Source organism: Stegostoma tigrinum, chromosome 22 (genome assembly GCF_030684315.1).
Source record: "Stegostoma tigrinum isolate sSteTig4 chromosome 22, sSteTig4.hap1, whole genome shotgun sequence".
NCBI classification, from domain to species: Eukaryota; Metazoa; Chordata; class Chondrichthyes; order Orectolobiformes; family Stegostomatidae; genus Stegostoma; species Stegostoma tigrinum.
The window spans coordinates 21,163,808-21,185,227 of NC_081375.1; the positions used below are offsets into that span (position 1 = coordinate 21,163,808).

General features: G+C 43.5%; 1 protein-coding gene and 1 long non-coding RNA gene across 5 annotated transcripts in view; one reads left to right on the plus strand and one right to left on the minus strand.

The window, feature by feature from the left end:
* The window catches only part of LOC125463577 (transmembrane channel-like protein 6), a 100,935-nt gene extending 81,805 nt beyond the window's left edge, over nucleotides 1-19,130 (plus strand). For all 4 annotated transcript variants that reach the window (XM_059653680.1, XM_059653681.1, XM_059653683.1 and 1 more), the window contains exons 16-22: nucleotides 877-972; nucleotides 1,364-1,439; nucleotides 1,770-1,903; nucleotides 2,974-3,141; nucleotides 4,814-4,892; nucleotides 7,097-7,195; nucleotides 14,265-19,130. In XM_059653680.1, the coding sequence (XP_059509663.1) occupies nucleotides 877-972; nucleotides 1,364-1,439; nucleotides 1,770-1,903; nucleotides 2,974-3,141; nucleotides 4,814-4,892; nucleotides 7,097-7,195; nucleotides 14,265-14,285 (673 nt within the window). In that variant the 3' untranslated portion in view covers nucleotides 14,286-19,130. The remainder of the gene's footprint in view (nucleotides 1-876; nucleotides 973-1,363; nucleotides 1,440-1,769; nucleotides 1,904-2,973; nucleotides 3,142-4,813; nucleotides 4,893-7,096; nucleotides 7,196-14,264) is intronic.
* Nucleotides 1-21,420, minus strand: part of LOC125463580 (uncharacterized) — a 27,692-nt gene continuing 6,272 nt past the window's right edge. The window contains exons 2-4 of the long non-coding RNA XR_007249863.2: nucleotides 5,672-5,765; nucleotides 3,419-3,516; nucleotides 1-895 (exon numbers count right to left, since the gene is read on the minus strand). This is a non-coding gene — a long non-coding RNA (uncharacterized LOC125463580). The remainder of the gene's footprint in view (nucleotides 896-3,418; nucleotides 3,517-5,671; nucleotides 5,766-21,420) is intronic.

Consider the following 21,420-nt stretch of genomic DNA (forward strand, 5'->3'; position numbering starts at 1 on the left):
TGCTTGGCTTGCAGTGTTCATCCAGCTCCACACCTTGTTATCTCAGATTCTCCAGCATCTGCAGTTCCCACTATCTCTAGATCATTAAGTGTTATTTTATTCAGTGAAATCTAAGTTGTTGCTTCCCTGTAAGCTACCGAACCCCTCACAGCCACAGTCTTCCTGCTCCTAAGAAAGTAGCCTATCTAATCTGTACAAAAGCAAAACACTGCAACTGCTGAAATCTGATGTATGATAACTAGAAATATTCAGCAGGTCTGGTAGTGTTTGTGGAGAAAGGAACAGTGTTATCTTTTCAGTGCTGTTCCAATGAAAGATTACAGAACTGAAATGTTAACTTTGTTTTTTCTCTCTCTGCAGATGTTTTTAGTTTCCAGCCTTTTCCCATCCTGATTTTTAGGTATCAGAGTGAAAGCTCAGTTTTACCTCCTCCTCTTCACTCCCAAGGGGTGTGAAGAGCGTTGCTGTCGACTTGGCTGTATGATTCATTCTGATTAGATCGATGAACTCTGGACCTCACTGGAGTGAGCCTCAAACTTGACTTCCACAATACCACAATGCTTTGTACTTGTACTGCAAAGCATGCTGCTTCCTTCAACAATTGAGCATGTTAAAAAGATATTAATGGTTACAGGAATTTGAGACAAACTTTGGTCTGGTTAGCTGCTAGCCTCCTCTCTGGTTACTGGAAATAACTTGTCAAAGAATCCTGGGCAGTCCTGGAGACTGACTGGAAGATTCAGTTACCAATCAGCATTCTGTCCATTCTCATTTGTTGATTGAGCTTGTTACGAAGAAGTGAGAGCAGTTCTGTGAGATGAGAGTGTCAGCTACCAAAGCTTTATAACTGCTGTTTCTTCTTCCTTCACTATCCAGGGTCATTTGCATTAAACTGCTGAAAAGGAAAAGAAAGCCTGAGTTTGACATTGCCAGAAATGTGTTGGATTTGATCTTTGGACAGACACTCACATGGTAATAACATCTTTGATCAGGCGACATTTGATGTTGAACCATTAACAGCACCACCTGCTGGGAAACCTCACCAGTACCATCACAACAGTATCCTCCCCATTGCCCAGAATGTGCAATCTCATGTTAGCACTAGATTGGATTTAACTGCAATGCTCCCTACATACAAATACATGAGGAATCACTCATTCACTGGCTAGGTTCGCAAAGAAAGCATGGTTACTTTGACAATGTATTAATTGGCTGCTAGTTCTACGCAGCTGTAATGGGGAAGAATTTATGCTTAAGAAGGGAAAAGGCTGGAGTGGGGGAAGAGAGAGAGAGACAGAGAGAGATGGACGATGCAACAGAATCATGATGACCTTCATTTAATTCATTACTATCTACTTTATAGGTTGGGTCTTGTGTTTGCACCACTGCTGCCTGCAATTCAAATGATGAAATTTATTGTTGTCTTCTATATTAAAAAGGTAACTATCACATTTATGAAATGACTGAAAATTATACGATACAAAGGAAAGATCTTAGTTCATTTTAGAAATTGCCATTTTCTTTGAAGTCATTTTGACTCCAAGTCTTTTAGTCAAGTTAGGATAAGATTTAATGTTTATCCTTCATAAGCAGAATAGGTATCATTGACAGCTTTTTGTACATATTTTGAGTATGTGTACTCTTCAGGGTGCTTGCGAACCTGAACTTGTCCAACCGTCACTGAATGTTCAGTGATGTATTTGATCTGTGACGAATGATCAGTACAGTGCACCAGTTATTCATTCATAAAGCTATTGGGTCTTTTTCAGCTCAGCTTAATGAAGAACTGTCAACCTCCACACAAACTCTGGCGAGCATCTCATATGATGACTATCTTTATTAGTCTGCTGTGTTTCCCATCGTTCCTTGGAGCCACTGTTGTTTATTCTTACACCATGTGGTAGTAAGTATCTGCTTTGTTAATTGCATCGCCAGATTCTTGTGAAAGTGAGGATACGGCAGAGTGCAGAAAGTTTGGTTTTGTTCTTGCTGCTGGTCATCTTTATACATTCTGGAACTAAATTTTTAATGGAGTCAGGAAGATTTTAATGCGGCCAGCACTATGATGTGTCTACTAGCATGTTAGGTGAAGTTTAATTTCTAAACTAACCAATTGCAAGCATTGTCCAATAAGTTTTACAAAATGAACATTTTTCCATGATGAATTACAGAACCGTAAATGTGTCAGGATGGATGTTGCTGGACGAGTAATCCGGAGGCCCAGGTTAATGAATGCAAAATCAGATCACAACTCTGCTAAGAAAGACTGGGAATAAAATGTAGTATTAATGAACATGCCATCAATTGTTGTATTGGTTTAGTAATGTCGTTTTCTTGAAGGAAATCTGCAGTCCCTTGCCTTGTCTGGCCTATATGTGACTGTCAGATTCGCAGTAATTTGGTTGACTTCCATTTGCCCTCTAAAATAGCCTAACAAGCTGTTCAATCCAAAGGCAATCTGGGAATGGCAAAAAATGCTGGCCTTGCTGGTGATGGACACATTGTAGAATAAATGTTCTATTAATTTGATGCTTCAATACAGTAAGGCAGAAGGTGGTGGCTATACTGTTAAAATATTTGCTGTTATTGTACTTGTCTTTATTTTATGTATGTCATAATTTAAAGGCTACTTATCAACCGGTTGAAGATATCAATGTAAAAACCTCACTCGTCCAGCCATTTATCTGCTCAATTTAACAATCAGGAGTTGCAAATAAGAAGCAGCTCCCTGGATGAATCCGTATCAGAGTCCTTTCCGCTCATACAATGTGAACCAAAAGTGATCCCTATTTCAAGTAATAATGATTGTTCAAATGGATTTGACTGTAAATATACAATCATTGTGCAGTTTAGAATAATGTACAGTGGCTGAGCCAAATACCGTCTCCCACTTTTCATTTCTTTTGCTATTTACTGTATTGAATTTTCACATTACTAAATTTATTGTTTGCTTTTGATTTTATTTTAAATTAGCTTAAAGCCATCACTTTCATGTGGCCCGTTCCGAACACTGGGCGCTATGTGTGATTCTGTCACAATTTGGGTTCAAAAACTGGATGAAAATGGTCCTAAATTTTTTAAGTATTCATGGATCTTAGTGAGAAATCCTTTCATCTTCTTCTTGGCATCGGGCATCCTACTGTAAGTTTTCAATTATTTTAATAAATTCTCATTTCTAAGATGTTTCTCTGTATTCTACAATAACTGTACAAATTGCTGATAAAGCTCTAAAAACATTGGAGGGCTGATGACTTGATAAGCATCTATCCCTATTGTTTAAAATATTAATATTGCCTGGTCAAAAAAGCACAAATAGCTTTAAATGCTGACGCTTTCATTGGTGGAAACAATGTATACTTTCTTTGTGCAACATATTCCAAAGAGAATCTTTAAGGTAATATTTATTTTTGATATTTACCAGTCTCCATAAGCTGACTTTCAATGGGCTAGATGTATTTTTCCATGGAAATGGCTTCTCTCAACAAGATTCAGGAAGATCTTTTCCTTGGGCTTACTCTACAAAAGAATAGGGAGAAAATTCTGATTTGCCGTAATGCCAACACCATCAATCACAAACCGAGGGCTTGTGTTTAAATCACGTTACTTTTTCAAACAGATTGGTCCGGATTGACAGTTGGTTTATACATCATCTTCAACTGCTAAACTGTCTTTCACATATACACGAGAGAGCCTTTACAAAAGTGGTATTGCTGCAACTGAAAATACTTTACAAAATATATTTTTAAAATTCCAAGTGGAATCACCTAGCCGTTATGCATGACACTTTTAAGGTTACAATAACATTGTTTGTTTTGATCGTGGATAATGGTGATATTTAATTTCTCTGTTTCCTCTGGTTTTGTAGTTTAACACTACTGACTGGTTCCAAGCCAAGTTAAACCCTAAAATCAATGTAGATATTGCTGTAATTGAGCCATTAGCGTGTTGAAATTGACAGCTTGCATCCTGAGACAGTTGTCCCCCATGCAGTTAAGTTGACAGGTTACAGCTGAATTTCTCGCATTTTACTGGGATTTCAACAGCACCCAAACAAACACGTTTCAATCAAATTAATAACTCCCCTGCCCTGACCTCCCAGAAAGTTGACAGTAGAAGAATCCATAGATACATGGTTGAATGTGAAATGTTATCGATGGAGAAAGTTTCTTGATACAGGGTGCTGCAAAACTGGAGAATTCACTTGCAGGGTTCTTCGATAACCTTCTAGCATTTGAGCAAGGATCGATTGCTTTCATTTCCTTCATGAAGCTAGGATGTGGGAACAGGGTGGATAATGTGCTTAGACCTATGTGTTTTCATGCAAGATAAGCATCAACTATAACTATTTGGAATGAATGACTGAATTGGGTGTGGTAACGTCTGTGTATTTCTGAAAGTTGTGAACGAAAATGTTATTTAGGAATGTTAGCAAATCAGTGATTCATCCACAGGCAAAGAAAATAAACTTTGGTAAGGACACATTTTGGTGAAATGTATAAATACCTAAATTTCTGAGATCTGTTATATTTTGTATGGCATACATCCAGTTATCCTCCCAAAGCTGGGAATAAATAAATCAATCAGTTCATGGGCTTTATGACTTTTAAACATGGGATCTGCTCAGAGTGAATACCATGAAAAAAATTAGACCAAAACCAAAAGAAGGTTGTGGTTTCTGATCATTGCAACAGGGAAAAACTAAAGACGACATAGTCGGTTTATTGTTATGAGATTAAAGTACAGTCCTGTGATTTTGTTTAACATCAGCTTTCTTTGATTTTGTTAAACATTAGCTTTCTATTTTCTCTTCCAGAGTAGTAATTTATTTCCATTGCCAAGTTGTGGATGGTCAAAGGAAGATAATTAAGTTATTAAATGAACAAATTGCAAATGTAAGTATCTGAATTTGTGTTTCATGTACGTTTGTGTTTCTTACTTTTATAAATGTGAACAATCTACCTCTCCTTTAAAGTGTATTCTTTTATCTAGAGTGAATATAGTGAACTCCAAGGTGTGGCAAAGACCCTGTGTGTGCACAAATGGTGACATCACATCACTGTGACAGAGCCTTTCTCACCATGCATGTACTTGGATTATTCATCATTCACTGTGGTGGATAACCATGCTCAGGCACAATGCCCAGCATTGGTTAGAGCACGTGCAGTGTGAGCTCTGGCGGTGAATGATCACTTGTTTGTCAGATGTGTATTCGGTGAAGTTTTGGCCAGGCAGAGGGTTGAGCCAGCTCTGGAAATGTGCTGCTCCTGCTAACACAAGACAGGAACAGATTTTTCGGTTTCTGCCTCCCCCTGCCCTCAGCAGCATGCTCAAAAGAGCTGCTGAGACTGTCAAAAGGTTATAAGTGGCTGGTTCACACTGGAAGCATAATCATTCACCAGATTTGTTTCTGATATCTGCTGCTCTGTCACGTTGCAAGAGACACGGCTCTGCCCATCTGTTTCTGTTCTCGTGCGGTCATTGTGCGACCTAACAGTTGTGTTGACAACAAATGCAGCCTTATTTATTTGGTATGGATGAAAGCACAAATCCAAAATTTTCTCTAAGTGAACACACAAGGCACGTAATAAATTCCAGCACAAATCACTTAAATGGACTTTTTGGCATTGCTGGTTCAGTGAAAATGGGGAGAAAGAATTTGATAGCAATTTACCAGTCTCCATAAGCTGACTTTCAATGGGCTAGATGTATTTTTCCATGGAAATGGCTTCTCAACAAGATTCAGGAAGATTTCTTCCTTGGGCTTACTGTACAAAAGAATAGGGAGAAAATTCTATGATTTGCAGTAATGCCAACACCATCAATCACAAACCGAGGGCTTTTGCTTAAATCACGTTACTTTTTCAAACAGATTGGTCAAGATTGACAGTTGGTTTATACATCATCTTCAACTGCTAAACTGTCTTTCACATATACACGAGAGAGCCTTTACAAAAGTGGTATTGCTGCAACTGAAAATACTTTACAAAATATATTTTTAAAATTCCAAGTGGAATCACCTAGCCGTTATGCATGACACTTTTAAGGTTACAATAACATTGTTTGTTTTGAACGTGGATAATGGTGATATTTAATTTCTGTTTCCTCTGGTTTTGTAATTTAAATTTGTACCATACATTTTAATGTCCTGTTTAGTTTCTTCACATTGAAATTTTGAATTAAAAGATGCAGACAGACTGTACAAAATGGAAGGTGTGAGATTTGATGTTGTGGAAGTGTCGTTCTCCTTTCAGGTGGTTTGTTAGGCCATTTGTACCTTTGTCAGAGATAGTAGGAACTGTAGATGCTGGAAATCTGAGATAACAAGTTGTAGAGCTGGATGAACACAGCAGGCCAAGCAGGAAAGCTGACAGTCAGAAAGAAGAAGGGTCTAGGCCCGAAACATCAGCCTTGCTGCTGACCTGCTGTGTTCCTCTATCTCTACACCTTTATGTCTGCTGGTTTATTTAAAAGCATTAACTGTGCACTTCCACTCTCCCAATCTTTCCTTTGAGCCCTGCATGCTTGTTTTTTCCCAAGAGCATTTGCAATTCGCTTTTGAAAATTAGAGTGGAACTATGTCCAACTGCCCTTTTACCCAGTCCTTTACAGAGAATAACTCTCAGTTTTAAAATTAAATCTTCCTTCCCTCTGCACCCCATTCCTTCATCCAATTATCTGAAGTCTGTGTCCTCTGGTTCCTGCCAATGTGCTTGTGGAAACAGTGATTTACTCAACCAAACTTTAAATTTAATCACTTCTGTTAAATCTTACAACACCAAGTTAAATTATGTCTTCCATTGAAGGTATTTTAAAGAATTGTTTTCGTTAATAAATTGGATACAGTGGTCAGTTTTTGTTGTAAATGTAAATACTTACAGCCTTTGTAATAAAAATCAAGGAACTTTGTCATTTGATAACAAATTAAGTATTATTATACCCGGATTGAAAAGTTTTCAATTTGATCCCCAGTCCTTGCTGATCTCGGCCAGAATTTATTAAGAGCGCTTTTGCACAAGTAACTGATATTTACCAGATCCGTACTCAATTTATAATATACCATGTTGACGCATAATGAACCAATTTGTTCTTGGTGCAGGAGGGAGATGACAAGAAGTTTCTTATTGATAAACTCCAAGACTTCAATTCAGAAAAATTTAAATTTCTAAAGAAGAGACGGACACAGAGGGAAGATGAGGTAAATAGATTTGCTTTCTACATACATTGCAGAGTTATAGTTGGTGCTTTTTGACTTTGCTTATCGTGCTGTATGCACCCTGTCCTGTGTCCCAACAATTTATTTTCTACATTTCAACAGTGATTTGCATTTCAAAAGTGACTGTAAAGGGCAGTGGAAAGCACCAGAAAACGTTCAGAATGAATCAGAGAGGAGGCCTGTTATGCAAGTCAGTTTAATTGGATTAATTTTCAACTACGCTGTTGAGACCAACTACTATTTGAAGAGGATTTCCCTCAGCTTGGATAAGTGGCACAATGTTCATTCCACTGAAATGAAAACTGATGCCACCAATGTTCCAGTTATCCATTAGGGGAGGCTTTTATCACAACAGAATTTGATTCAGAGATAGTAGGAACTGGATGTGAGTTTGCTCGCTGAGCTGGAAGGTTAGTTTTCAGACGTTTCGTCACTTTTTTTATTTGAAAAAATATACTTTATTCATAAGCTGTACAAAAAATAAAACATATTTATACACCTACCCAGTCATGCAAGCCACTCCGGGTTACCCAGGGGGTACGTACACCAACTAAAAGGAAAAGAAAACAAAGCAAAGAAAATACCCCGGCAGTCGTCACCCCGCACAGTCCCAGTTACCAGATAGGGCCCTTTTTTCTATTCTGGACAAGGGGTTTCATACCGTGGTCTTTCCCCACTGCGCCTTGGCGGCGGCTGCCCCAAGCTTTAGCACGTCCCTCAGCACGAAGTCCTGGACCTTGGAGTGCGCCAGTCTGCAACATTCGGTCGGGGTTAGTTCTTTCAGCTGGCAGACCAGCAAGTTGCGGGCAGACCAAAGAGCATCTTTCACCGCATTGATGGTCCTCCAGGCGCAGTTGATGTTGGTCTCTGTGTGCGTCCCGGGAAACAGCCCGTAGAGCACGGAGTCCCGCGTCATGGAGCTGCTCGGGACGAACCTCGACAAATACCACTGCATCCCCCTCCAGACCTCCTGCGCATAGGCAACCTCCAGAAGGAGGTGATCGACAGTTTCGTCCCCCCTGCAGCCACCTCGAGGGCAGCGTGCGGTGGTGCAGAGATTCCGGGCATGCATAAAGGATCTCACTGGCAGAGCCCCTCTCACCGCCAGCCAAGCAATGTCCTTGTGCTTGTTTTGAAAGTTCTGGCGATGAGGCATTCTGCCAAACGACTTTGGCAGTCTGCGTGGGGACCCGCACGACGGGATCCACCCTCTCCTTTTCCTGAAGGGTCTCGAGGATACTACGTGCTGACCACTGCCTGATGGCCTTGTGGTCAAAGGTGTTTCCTTTCAAAAATTTCTCCACGAAAGACAGGTGGTACAGAACGGTCCAACTACTCGGAGCGTTCCGCGGCAACGAGGCCAGGCCCATCCTTCGCAACACCGGGGACAGGTAGAACATCAGTAAGTAGTGACACTTGGTGTTTGCGTACTGAGGATCTACGCACAGCTTGATGCAGCCGCACACAAAGGTAGCCGTCAGGGCGAGGGTGGCGTTCGGTACGCCCTTTCCCCCATTTTCCAGGTCTTTGTACATGGTGTCCCTGTGGACCCGGTCCATCCTCGACCCCCAAATGAAGTGGAAAATGGCCCGGGTGACTGCAGCGGCGCGGGTCCAGGGAATAGGCCAGGCCTGCGCCACATACAACAGTACCGAAAGCCCCTCGCACCTGACAACCAGGTTCTTACCCGTGATGGAGAGGGACCGGAGCATCCACCTGCCCAGCTTCTGCTTTAATTTGGTGATTCGATCCTCCCAAGTCTTAGTGCACGCCCTAGCTCCACCAAACCAAACACCCAGCACCTTCAGGTAGTCTGTCCTGACGGTGAAGGGGATGAAGGAGCGGTCGTCCCAGTTCCCAAAGAACATGACCTAGCTCTTACCCCTATTGACTCTGGCACCTGAGGCCAGTTCAAACTGGCCGCAGATGTCAAATAGTCTACTCACCGACCGACGATCGGTGCAGAAGATGGCGACATCGTCCATGTACATGGAGGTCTTGACCTGAAGGCCTCCGCTGCCTGGGATAGTCACGCCCTTCAGGCTCACGTCCTTCCTGATGGATGCGGCGAAGGGCTCCACACAGCACACGAACAAGGCAGGAGAGAGCGGGCAGCCCTGCCTGACTCCAGATCTAACAGGAAAACTGTCTGATTCCCACCCATTGATCGAGACTGCGCTAACGATGTTGGCGTAGAGCAGCCGGATCCAATTGCGGATGCCATCTCCGAACCCCAATTTGGAGAGGACGTCCCTCATGTAAGCATGAGACCCTGTCGAAGGCCTTCTCCTGGTCCAGGCTGACGAGGCAGGTGTCCACCCGCCTGTCCTGTACGTAGGAGATCGTATCCCTGATGAGCGCGAGGCTCTCAACGATCTTCCTGCCCGGCACAGCACAGGTTTGGTCAGGGTGAATGACCGACTCCAGGACAGACCTGACCCGGTTGGCTATGACCTTGGCCAGGATTTTGTAGTCCACGTTCAATAGTGAAATGGGACACCAATTCTTAATTTCTTCCCTCTTCCCCCTTCCTCTTGTAAATGAGGGTGATGATGCCCTTCCTCATGGACTTGCACGTTTCCCCTGCCCGAAGCGCACTATCGTACACATCCAGCAGGTCCTGGCCGACCAGGTCCCACAGAGCTGAATACAGCTCGACCGGTAAGCAGTTGCTTCTGGGAGTCCTATTCCTCTCCAAGGACTTGAGGGCTCTGGTCAGTTTGTCCAGGGATATTGACCAGTCCAGCCACTCCCTCGTGCCGTCGTCTAAGACCTCCGTGATAGACGACAGGAACGACTCGGAGGCCGTGCTGTCCGTGGGCTTCATGTCGTACAGTCCGGCATAGAAGGATCTGCTGATCCTCAAAATGTCAGGCCGAGACGACGTCACTGAGCCGTTGTCCTCCTTCAGCCAGCTAAGCACAGAGCTCTCTTTGTGCACCTTCTGAAAGAAGAAACGCGAGCACGTCTCGTCCTGCTCCACGGAGCGGACCCTGGACCGGAAGATTATCCTGGAGGCCTCCGCGGCGAAGAGCAAGGCTTGCTGGCCCCTCACCTCGCGGAGGTCCTCCGTGACATCAACCCCCATCAACTGCAGAAGGAGCAGGTTCTGCACCCTTTTCTGGAGTCGCGACAGCTTTCCCCGCCTCTCTCTCTTGCCTTCTGAACACCCTTGAGGACAAAGAACCTCTTGATGTTCTCCTTCACTGTCTCCCACCAGTCGCCTGGAGACTCAAAGAGGGGTTTCATGGTTCTCCAACCGGCGTACTCCCTCTTAAGCTCCTCGACGTTCTCTGGGGTCAACAGAGTCGTGTTGAGCTTCCACGTCCCCTTGCCGGCCGGCTGGTCGTCCTGTAAGTGACAGTCGGCCAGCAGGAGGCAGTGGTCAGAGAAGAACACCGGCTCGACGCCAGTGGACCTCACCGAGAACGTCCGTGACACAAACAGGAAGTCTATCCTTGAGCGGATAGACCCATCTGGCCGCGACCAGGTGTACCTCTGCTGCGCTCCGTCTGCAGGGGTGCTGAAGACGTCGAACAGCTTGGCGTCCTTCACCGTGCCCATCAGGAATCTGGACGTGACGTCCAGTTGACTCCCCCCACCTGCTGTCCCCACGCCGGATCTTCCATCTGCATCGATGATGCAGTTGAAGTCTCCGCCTAGGATGACCGGCCTGGACGTAGCCAGCAGGGGTGGAAGCCGCTGCAGGATGGCCAACCGCTCACTCCGTACCGCTGGGGCGTACACGTTGATCAGCCTCAGGGGAGCATTCCTGTAGGTGATGTCAGCCACTAGGAGGTGCCCCCCCACCACCTCCTGAACTTGAGAGATGGTGAAGTTGCGCCCCCGCAGCAGAATAGCCAGGCCCGAGGAGCAACAGTCGTTACCCCCCGACCAGATCGAAGGCCCACAGGTCCAGGCGCCGGACCATTTCCCGTACCTGCCGAGGTGCGGTATCCCGCACTCCTGCAGAAACAGGAGGTCCGCCTTGATGGTGGTCAGGTAGGTCAACGTAGATACACATCTTGCGGTGGACTTGACGCTGCGCACATTAATGCTCGCAACTCGTGCCCCCATTGTGGGCAGTGACCGCAGTACCCTCCCCAAGTCCAAGGTCCAGCCCCTCCATCTGTCCCTTCATGCCCATTGCCCGGGCTAACTGCTGGACGCTCTCCGGGCTCAGGAAACCGTCCGTGCTGCCTTCCGGGTGGCATCCCCCCGTCAGGGGTGCGGAGGCAGGAGGGTCCGGCTCCGGATCAGGCTGGGGACGAGCTGTTTCCTCCTTCCCGCCTGGAAGTTCCGGGGGGCCCTCCGGTGCTCCAGCGGCACTTGACTGGGTGTCGGAGGGAGCCTCAGGACGCCTCCCGTCACCTGGAAGCGGGGTGCTGCTTTCCTCCCCCCTCGAGACCTTTAACTTCTGCTTCGGGTGGGCCCTCTCCGAATCCTCCTCGTCAGAGGAGCTGTTATAGGCCCCCTGTAGCTGCCTCTTCCCGCCTGATGGTTGCGGTTCCTGGGCCCGTCGACGCACCTTCCTCCTCGCTTTCGGGACTGTTGCCCACTCCCCTGGGATAGACTTCCTGTTTGGGTCGCCTGTCGCCGCCTCCGGGTTGTCGGGGGGGATCGGAGCCTGCAGGGGTGCTTTGCTGGCCTCGGGCCCTCCTGCACGGCCTGGCCCTCCTGCACATTGGCGGGGTCCTTGCTGGGCCCCGGTGCCTTCCTCTCCTCCGGGGGGGCTGGCCCCGCATTTCCCCTGCCGGCGACTTGGGCGTAGGTGGTACCCCGCCGCGGGCATGCCCTATAGAAGTGGCCCGCTTCCCCGCAAAGGTTGCAGCTTCTCTCTCGTGGGCAATCCTTTGCAAGGTGTCCCTCCTCCCTGCAGATGGTGGCTTTGCAGTCGGCTGCCACGTGACCTGACCTACCACAGGCATGGCAGACTTTAGGTTGCCCTGCATAGGTCAGGTAGCCCCTGCTCCCGCCGATCGCGAAGCTGGACGGTGGGTGTGCGACATTCCCATCTGCACCCATCCTCAGCGTCACCTTGACCTGCCTCTTACTCGTCCAGATGCCAAAGGGGTCCACGATGTCAGTTAGGTCCCCTTCCACCTTCACATACCTTCCGAGGAAGGTCAGGACATCAACTGCTGGCACATGCGGGTTGTACATGTGTACAGTCACCATACGGCTCCTCTGCGCTGGCATCACAAACAGTGGGACAGCGGTCAATACAGAGAGGGGGCCCTCACCTCCTTTCTCCTTGAAAACCTCCAGGAAGCGCTCACAAAGTTTGGAACTCCTGAAGGTCACGTCGTAAAAACCTCCTCCGGGGAAATCCTGCAGGCAGTAAATGTCCGCAGCAGCGAACCCACAACAGTCCAACAGGACCCTCTTCACGAAGAAGGTGCGGTCCACAGGTGCACCTTCATCCACCTTCTTTACAGAAACACGGATGGTGTTCCGGGCCCCCTGACCTGGGGCACGAGCACTTGCCACAGCCATCGTTGCAGGTTGGCTGCTCCCCTGAACCAGCGTTAGGCCGAAGCCAGCATTAAGATCCACTGGTCGCAAGGGTGCACAGCCAACCCGACGTCCTCCTTTCACCTCCAAGATAGCACTCTCGTCCTCTCGGTCCACAAGAGAGTGGGTCTTTATTGTGTTCGAGATGTAAGCTGGTTCACTGAGCTTGCTGGTTTGTTCCCAGATGTTTCGTCACCATTCTAGGTAACATCAACCGTGAGCCTCTGATGAAGCACCAGTGTTATGTCCTGCTTTCTATTTATCTGTTTCGGTTTCCTTGGGTTGTTGACGTCATTTCCTGCATTGGTGATGTCATTTCCTGTTTTTTTCTCAGAGGATGGTAGATTGATTTGGAGCCAATTTTGTTGATGGAGTTCCAGTTGGAATGCCATGCTTCTAGGAATTCTCGTACGTGTCTCTGTTTGGCTTGTCCGAGGATAGATGTGTTGTCCCAATCAAAGTGGTGCCCTTCCTCATCTCTCTGGAAGGATACTAGTGATAGTGGGTCATGTTGTTTTGTGGCTAGTTGATGTTCATGTGTCCTGGTGGCTAGCTTTCTGCCCATTTGTCCAATGTAGTGTTTGTCACAGTTTTTTCAAGGTATTTTGTAGATGACGTTCGTTTTGCTTGTTGTCTGTCTAGGGTCTTTGAAGTTCATTGGCTGCTGTTTTAGTGTGTTGGTGGGTTTGTGGCTAATGAACTTAAAAGACCCTATACAGACAACAAGCAAAATGAAAGTCATCTGCAAAATACCTTGCAAAAACTGTGACAAACACTACATTGGACAAATGGGCAGAAAGCTGGCCACCAGGATACGTGAACATCAACTAGCCACAAAACGACATGACCCACTATCACTCGTATCCTTACATACAGATGAGGAAGGGCACCACTTTGATTGGGACAACACATCCGTCCTAGGACAAGCCAAACAGAGACACACATGAGAATTCCCAGAAGTATGGCATTCCAACCGGAACTCCGTCAACAAACACATTGATTTGGAGCCAATCGACCATCCTCTGAGAATAAGAACAGGAAATGACATCACCAACCCAAGGAAACCTAAACAGATAAATAGAAAGCGGGACATAACACCAGCGCTTCATCGGAGGCTCACTGATGATGCTACCTAGAATGGTGACGAAACGTCTGAAAACTAGCCTTCCAGCTCAGTGAGGAAACTCAATCTGAGCTACAAATCTTCTCAAAACCCGATAGTAGGAACTGCTGATCCTGGAGATTCTGAAATAACAAGGTGTAGAGCTGGATGAACACAGCAGGCCAAGCAGCATCTGCGGGCCGGGAAAGCTGATGTTTTGGGTCTTGACCCTTCATCAAAAAATGATTTTGATTCCTTGTCTAAAAAATAAAAATGAAAGAGTTTTCTCATTGATGTCCTAAAAACCTTTACATAATAACACTTTGCCTAACAACAACTAGTAATTCTGATAGTTGATGAACAATACTTTGTTCGGAAGTTGCTGGCTTTTTAATTGCATTGCAGTTCATTTCCTTATCTGTGTCTTTTGAATAGGTTTATCCTGACAATTACTAGAAGGAAAGAAGATATCGTGTTTCGTCTGGTTGTGATGACAGAGCCAACAAGACCAAAATAGGGAAGCAGCTGATATGACTTGACTCTGTGAATTATTATGAGATGCCTGGAATTGTATCTTCTTTTTTGTTGAGTTATTTGGCTGTCTGCATTTTAAGTTTTAAAGATGCAGCATATTAAACAAAACTGGAGTCACTGCAGCAACACCATATTGTGAATATGATATCCACTTCATTAGCACCTTTTCAATATTTCACAAACTGATTTTTACGTTGTCACATTTGCTTTGTTGGATTTTAATTTTCGGTAAATTAGCTTCCAGGTTTGACCTGTGTTCTTTCCTGGGCCCAAAATCAGTCAGAGAGGAAATTGGTTGCCTCTCCTCAGGAGTTTCCACGATGAATCACTTTACAAATTTGTGCAATTGGCTATTCCCTTGTTGACAGAAGTACAGTACTACTTATATTTTCCTCTAAGAGCATTAGTTATACTGTTGATGTTTCAAGCTTCTGATAATCCATGTTGTAGTGGAATTAGGCAGCAGCAAGTATTTACTCCCCAATGTGTCACCCAAACATAGTGTTCAAAAAGACAGTATAACAATTATAGGTGAATTTAAAAGTTCTGACTTTTGTATTTATAAGGTGGATGGCAATTCACTTAACAGTAGCCTAAAACAACCTCTAGCTTTTCAAAGTAACATGCAGCATTAAGAGTTTGTGTATCTTCCTCAAGTATAATTTTGTTGCATTTGTAATTACTGATGTAAGTATTGTATGCTGACTTCAGAGTGACCAAGAACAAAAGACTGATGTGTTGCACTGACAGATTTTTAAAATCATTTTTAGTTTACAGTAAATGGAGCAATCTAGATGCCTATGCTTTTGTCCCTTAAAATTCAGAACCAAGCTTTTGCATGTCTAAAGCCCTACTTTATAGTATGTGGAGACTAGGCTAACTTATCTGGAAAGTCTCTCCACAGAAGTCTGTGAATGTTGTTATTTGAGCAGTTGAATGTCATTTGAAAAGTCATCAGAAATTCTGTTTATATTCACTGAAAGAAAAGAAATGCTCTTTTCACAGTGCTGCAGCTCAGATATATAATAACCCCTCAGTTTAGGAACTTACAGAAACTTAAGCTTTTTTTATTTTCAAATACTGATCCATCAACTTTGGGTGAACTGTTGACTTTCTGAGCCAGGCAGTGAAAATGTTTGGTTTATTTATATTGTGTTGTTACTATCAGATTAGGAAGCGTGACCTGATTCCATGTCCCACTCTGTTGGTCGCAGCAATGTTTTTAAAGCTAAGAAGAGAGTGGTCATGTTGCTAATTATTCATGTCAGATTATATATAGCTCAATATAGTCGTCAGCCAAGTTCTTATGTAGCAAATACAGAGCTAATTTATTACAAATAAAACCTACTTGAGCAAATGCATATAACTACCCTGTTTGAAAACTAACACACATGCATATATTGAAGTCTGGGGGAGAAAAAAGAACACTGTAAAGTGTGATTTTAAAAGCACTTGGCCAGGCGACCGATAATATCACAAAAAAGAAGATGCATAGTTCGTCACGCATGTTGGTCTGAGGCCCAAGTCACTTTTCACACAAGCTGTTGGTACTGGGATTTCTTCCTGTATCAGTTTTCGCTGGATGTAGTCAATATTTCATGGAGACAGCAGCGATAGTTTCATGACCTCTCTTTTTGGGAATTCTCTGCTTGTGGTAAGGAGGTTTTCCAATGGATTTTCAACCTTCACACTTTTGAAATGGATTTTAGAGAAAATAGAGAAGGCCAAAGCTATTGTCATAGAACATAGAACATAGAACAGTACAGCACAGAACAGGCCCTTCAGCCCACAATGTTGTGCCAAACATTGATCCTCATGTATGCACGCTCAAATTTCTGTGACCACATGCATGCCCAGCAGTCTCTTAAATGACCCCAATGACCTTGCTTCCACAACTGCTGCTGGCAATGCATTCCGTGCTCTCACAACTCTCTGTGTAAAGAACCCACCTCTGACATCCCCTCTATACTTTCCTCCAACCAGCTTAAAACTATGACCCCTCGTGTTAGCCATTTCTGCCCTGGGAAATAGTCTCTGGCTATCAACTCTATCTATGCCTCTCATTATCTTGTATACCTCAATTAGGTCTCCTCTCCTCCTCCTCTTCTCCAATGAAAAAACTCCGAGCTCAGTCAACCTCTCATCATAAGATAAGCCCTCCAGTCCAGGCAGCATCCTGGGAAACCTCCTCTGAACCCTCTCCAAAGCATCCACATCTTTCCTGTAATAGGGCGACCAGAACTGGACGCAATATTCCAAGTGCAGTCTAACCAAAGTTTTATAGAGCTGCAACAAGATCTCACGACTCTTAAACTCAATCCCCCTGTTAATGAAAGCCAAAACACCATATGCTTTCTTAACAACCCTGTCCACTTGGGTGGCCATTTTAAGGGATCTACGTACCTGCACACCAAGATCCCTCTGTTCCTCCACACTGCCAAGAATCCTATCCTTAATCCTGTACTCAGCTTTCAAATTCGACCTTACAAAATGCATCACCTCGCATTTATCCAGGTTGAACTCCATCTGCCACCTCTCAGCCCATCTCTGCATCCTGTCAATGTCCCGCTGCAGCCTACAACAGCCCTCTATACTGTCAACGACACCTCCAACCATTGTGTCATCTGCAAACTTGCTGTCATGAAGCAAGTTGTCTAAGATTGTCAAATCTAATCTCTACCTTCATCCACAAAATGGTTCATATGACCTCTCTCTTAAAATGGCATTGCCAAACAAGCAGCCTGTCCACTTTGCAAATACATTATTGCTGCTATTGCACTCAGTGTCCATTTGATTTGCAATGTGCTGCTTATAAATGGCCAAGATTCAAGTATTTTTCTTTTATTCATTCATGGAATTGGAGCATTGCTGGCTAGACCAGCATTTATTGTCTATTTTTAATTACCCAGAGGGCAGTTAAGAGTCAACTACATTGCTGTGGGTTTGAAGTCACATGAAGGGAAGACCATGCAAGGATAGCCGTGCCCTTCCCTCAAGGACATTAGTGAACAAGAGATAGTAGGAACTGCTGATGCTGGAGAATCTGAGATAACATGGTGTAGAGCTGGAAGAACACAGCAGGCCAAGCAGCATCAGAGGAGCAGGAAAGTACCCGAAACGTCAAACTTTAGTGAACGAGATATGTTTTTCCGACAATCGATAATGGATTCATGCTTATCTTTCGACTCTTAATTGATTTTTTTTATTGAATTCAAATTCCACTATCTGCCATGGCAGGATTCAGGCCTAGCTGCCCAGAACATTACCTGGCTGTCTAGATTCGCAGTCCAGCAATAATACCACTAGGCTATCACCTCCCCTATTTGTCCAGTCAATGATATTCTGAATTAATACTTCAGATATACCTTCATGATAATATCTTGATCTGTTCTGTGTTGTAAATACTGTGCTGTAGCGTACGTCAGAAATTGGATTTTGTGATACTTTTGTGTTTAAAGTGTACTTTTGAGTGTAGCCAAATGATCTGTCCTTGGCCTCTTAAACATTTCTCAGCCACAGACAACGCCTCAGTGACATCCACTGAAAGCAGAGTCTGCTTCCACGAATATGCTGACATCACCCATCTGTACCTCACTGCCACCTTTTTCGGCCCCTTCGCTATCTCTCAACTATCCGACACCTAGTGCGAGATGAAACGAACTTTTCTGCAGCTAAATATTGAGAAAACAGTCACCATTGTCTTCAGTCCCTATCATAAATTTTGTTCCCTAGCCACTGACTTCATCCTCTCCTGAGAGTCTATGGGGCTCGAATTTGATTGTTTGCAGCCTTGGTGACCTTTGACACTGACGCTATCCACCTACCATGCATCTGTGCCACCACTGTAATATAGCACAATTCTGACTGTGCCTCAGCCTATCATTTCCAAAATTCACATCCAGTCATTATTATTTCTATTCTAGACTAAAGTCTCACTTGCCAATTTCCCTATCTTGGTGACCTACTTTAGTAACCAGTTTGAAAATTCTCACCCTTGCATTCAGATCGATACATATTCTCATCCACCTATCCCTCTATCTCTTCCAGCCCTAAAACCCTCGGAGTTCTCCGTACTTAGGTAATTTTGAACTCCTGATCATTCCTGGTGACCATGCATTTAGTATTCAAAGCTTTAGACTCAAATTTTCTCTCTAAACCTCTCACCTCACGACCAATCTTTGTTCCGATAAGACCTGCCCTAAACCTACCTGTTTGACTTGTTTACATTCATCCATTATAAAATCTACTTACTTGGCTTTGATGATGTTGCAAAAAGGAGACAAAAAGTTGAAACTTTTTTGTTTTGACATCTCAGAAATGAGATGCAAGAAACTTAGTAGCCAAAGTGGGAGATATCCATTAGCTCACAATTCAGTGGGAAGTGAAATTCATCTGAAAAGCTAATTCTCACTTGTACTAGGTTCAGATAATTCCTTCTTATGAAACTTAGTATGGAATTATTTTGGATCATGTAGTTAATGTAAAACTGTTTTTACTGTGTTTTTCTGTTTATTTATATAAAAGATGAAATACAACTATTTTTACTGTAGCATTTGTTATTGAATTATGACAAGCTGAAATGTAACAATCTGTAATATAAGGAATAAGGCTTCACACTGGCTAAGTGAGCCATGATTTTATTTAATGCTAATTGTTTCACACGTTCAGCTGTGGCCAAAGACCATGGTGTTCTATTGATCTCAATTTGTACACATTTGTATGATGAAAATGGTCTGAACTATTAAACTGTACTGAAACTTGAAAGTATGTATTAGTTTTGTGTCTGAAATATTGGAAATAATATGATACCTGCTTAAAAATGTTTTTCTTCCTCCAGTGCCACTTCATCTTGCAGCAATAATAATTTTTGCAATAGTGACAGTAGCAGGATAGCTTGTTGGTTTTCTAATCTACTCTATGTAGAACTTGCTTTGTAATAGGTAACATAATCATCTGAGATGCATGCAGAATGTAATGATAGGTACCACATAGATTATAATAACAAGGGAAATTACAAAATTGGAGCCAAGTTATTTTTTTCTTTATTCTGTGTTCAATGAAATAATTTTCAATAATCCCTAGCAATGTGTCAGAAATCTGCTAATTATGCAATAGCAAAATCTGCAGATTAAAGTTTTTGAGAAGATGTGTAGCTCGGGTTGTGGATGAGGTTGTAGACTTGTTCACTGAGCCAGCATGTATGATCGCAGATGTTTCATCACTGCTGGGTAAAATCGTCAGTGAGCCTCCGATGAAGCTTTGGTGTTCTGTCCTGCTTGTTTTTTATATGTCTCAGTTTGCTGGGGTGCTTGGCATTACTTCTGGTTCTGTTTTTCAGTGTTTTGTATATCTGGTCCAGTTCAATGTGTTTGTTGATGGAGCTCTGGCTGGAATGCCAAAATTCCCTGACATGTCTCTGTTTGGCTTGTGCTGTTATGGATCTGTTGTCCCAGTTGAATTTGTGTCCTTTGTCCGTGTTTATTGGGACCAGTGAGAATTGGTCATATCTCTTGCTGGCTAGTTGGTGTTCATATATCCTTAATGTCAGTTTTCTTCCAGTGTGGCCTATGTAATGTTTCTCACAGTCCTTGCTTGGCATTTTGGATATTATGCTAGTTTTGTTGGTTGTGATTATGGGATCCTTTATGTTCATCAGTAGCTGTTGCAGAATGATTGTTGGTTTGTAGCCCACTCTGTCAACGTGCAAAGATGGCCTTCAGTAATCTATAAACCCAGAAAATACCGCAGAATTTCTGCTCTAAAAGCACTGCTCTAGATTAAGTACCTATGTTTTTTATATTTTTAAAAGCTTAATTGAGACAGATCTCAATAAAAACATATTGTCAGAATAGAACTCCACTCTACACACTATATATGCAAAAAAAAGTAAGCTTAATCTTTTAAGCCAGCCATTTAACTGTTCCCCTGCTGTGAGCTCCCCCACACAGATTTCTCCCAGGTCAGCTGTGAATTTAAACAGAGGTTGCTAGAAAAGCTCAAAAGATCTGGCAGCGTCTGTGAATAAAAATTAGTGTTAACATTTTGCATCTGGTGACCCTTCCTTAGAACATTTCCAGCTGTGAATTTCGCAGCTTGTTAACTTTTCTTCGTCAAACTCCGATGCCCAGAGAAATTTTGAAACCAAACAGCTAAAGAGGCAGCTGTGCAGATTACTTCTGGGTCGGACAGCAGTGCAGTTTCTTTCCCCTTTTGATTCACTTCCCATGTGGTCGCTGCCTTTGTACTCTTCCTCCTTTTTAAAATGCCATTGTTTTGATCTTTTTGTTCCCCAAAGTTCCAAAGCAATGCAACAGCTTATAAAACAGTAGTTACTGCTTCTAGAATTCGAAATCAGCTCCAACACTGAAGATACCTCAAAAAAAAGGAAAAGCTCTTACAGCCACAATTTTATCCAGCCCTCCATCTTGGATTACCCAGAATCCTCCTTGTATATTCTGTAGAAAGGAGCAAAAGTCAAAACTGGGCAAGAAAGTTAAATGAAGAACCTCTTCCTGAGAGGTAGGGGAAATTTTCTGATGACAATTAAAATGAGATTGTGCTGCATGAGTTGTTTTCTCAGTAATCGTTTCAGTGCATGCTAGTATTTTTTGAACCGTAATCAATTGACGTGGCAGATCAGATATGCAACAGCTCATTCCTGTTAGTCATTATCTTGCAGGTACACTGCACCAATACTGGCCTGACCCTACAAGCAATTTATGGGCTAGAATATTTACAGAGAATTATGCAGAATGTAATTACTGTTCAATGAAAATGTTGATACTTGAGCTTCTTAATTTAACTCCATCTCATCCTTTTCTTCCTGATGTTTATTTAGTTTTTCCTTAAATGCGTTTATACCGTTACTCTCATCTGCATCTAGTAGTAAATTCCCCATTCTTATCACTCTCTGGGGAAAGACATTTCTTCTGAATTTCCTACCAGATTGATTAGGCGATTAACTATCTTTATATCTATGATCCATAGTTTTGGTTCTTCACACAGAAGAAGCACCTTCCCTACACCTACCAAATCCTTCCATAAGTTTGAAGATCTC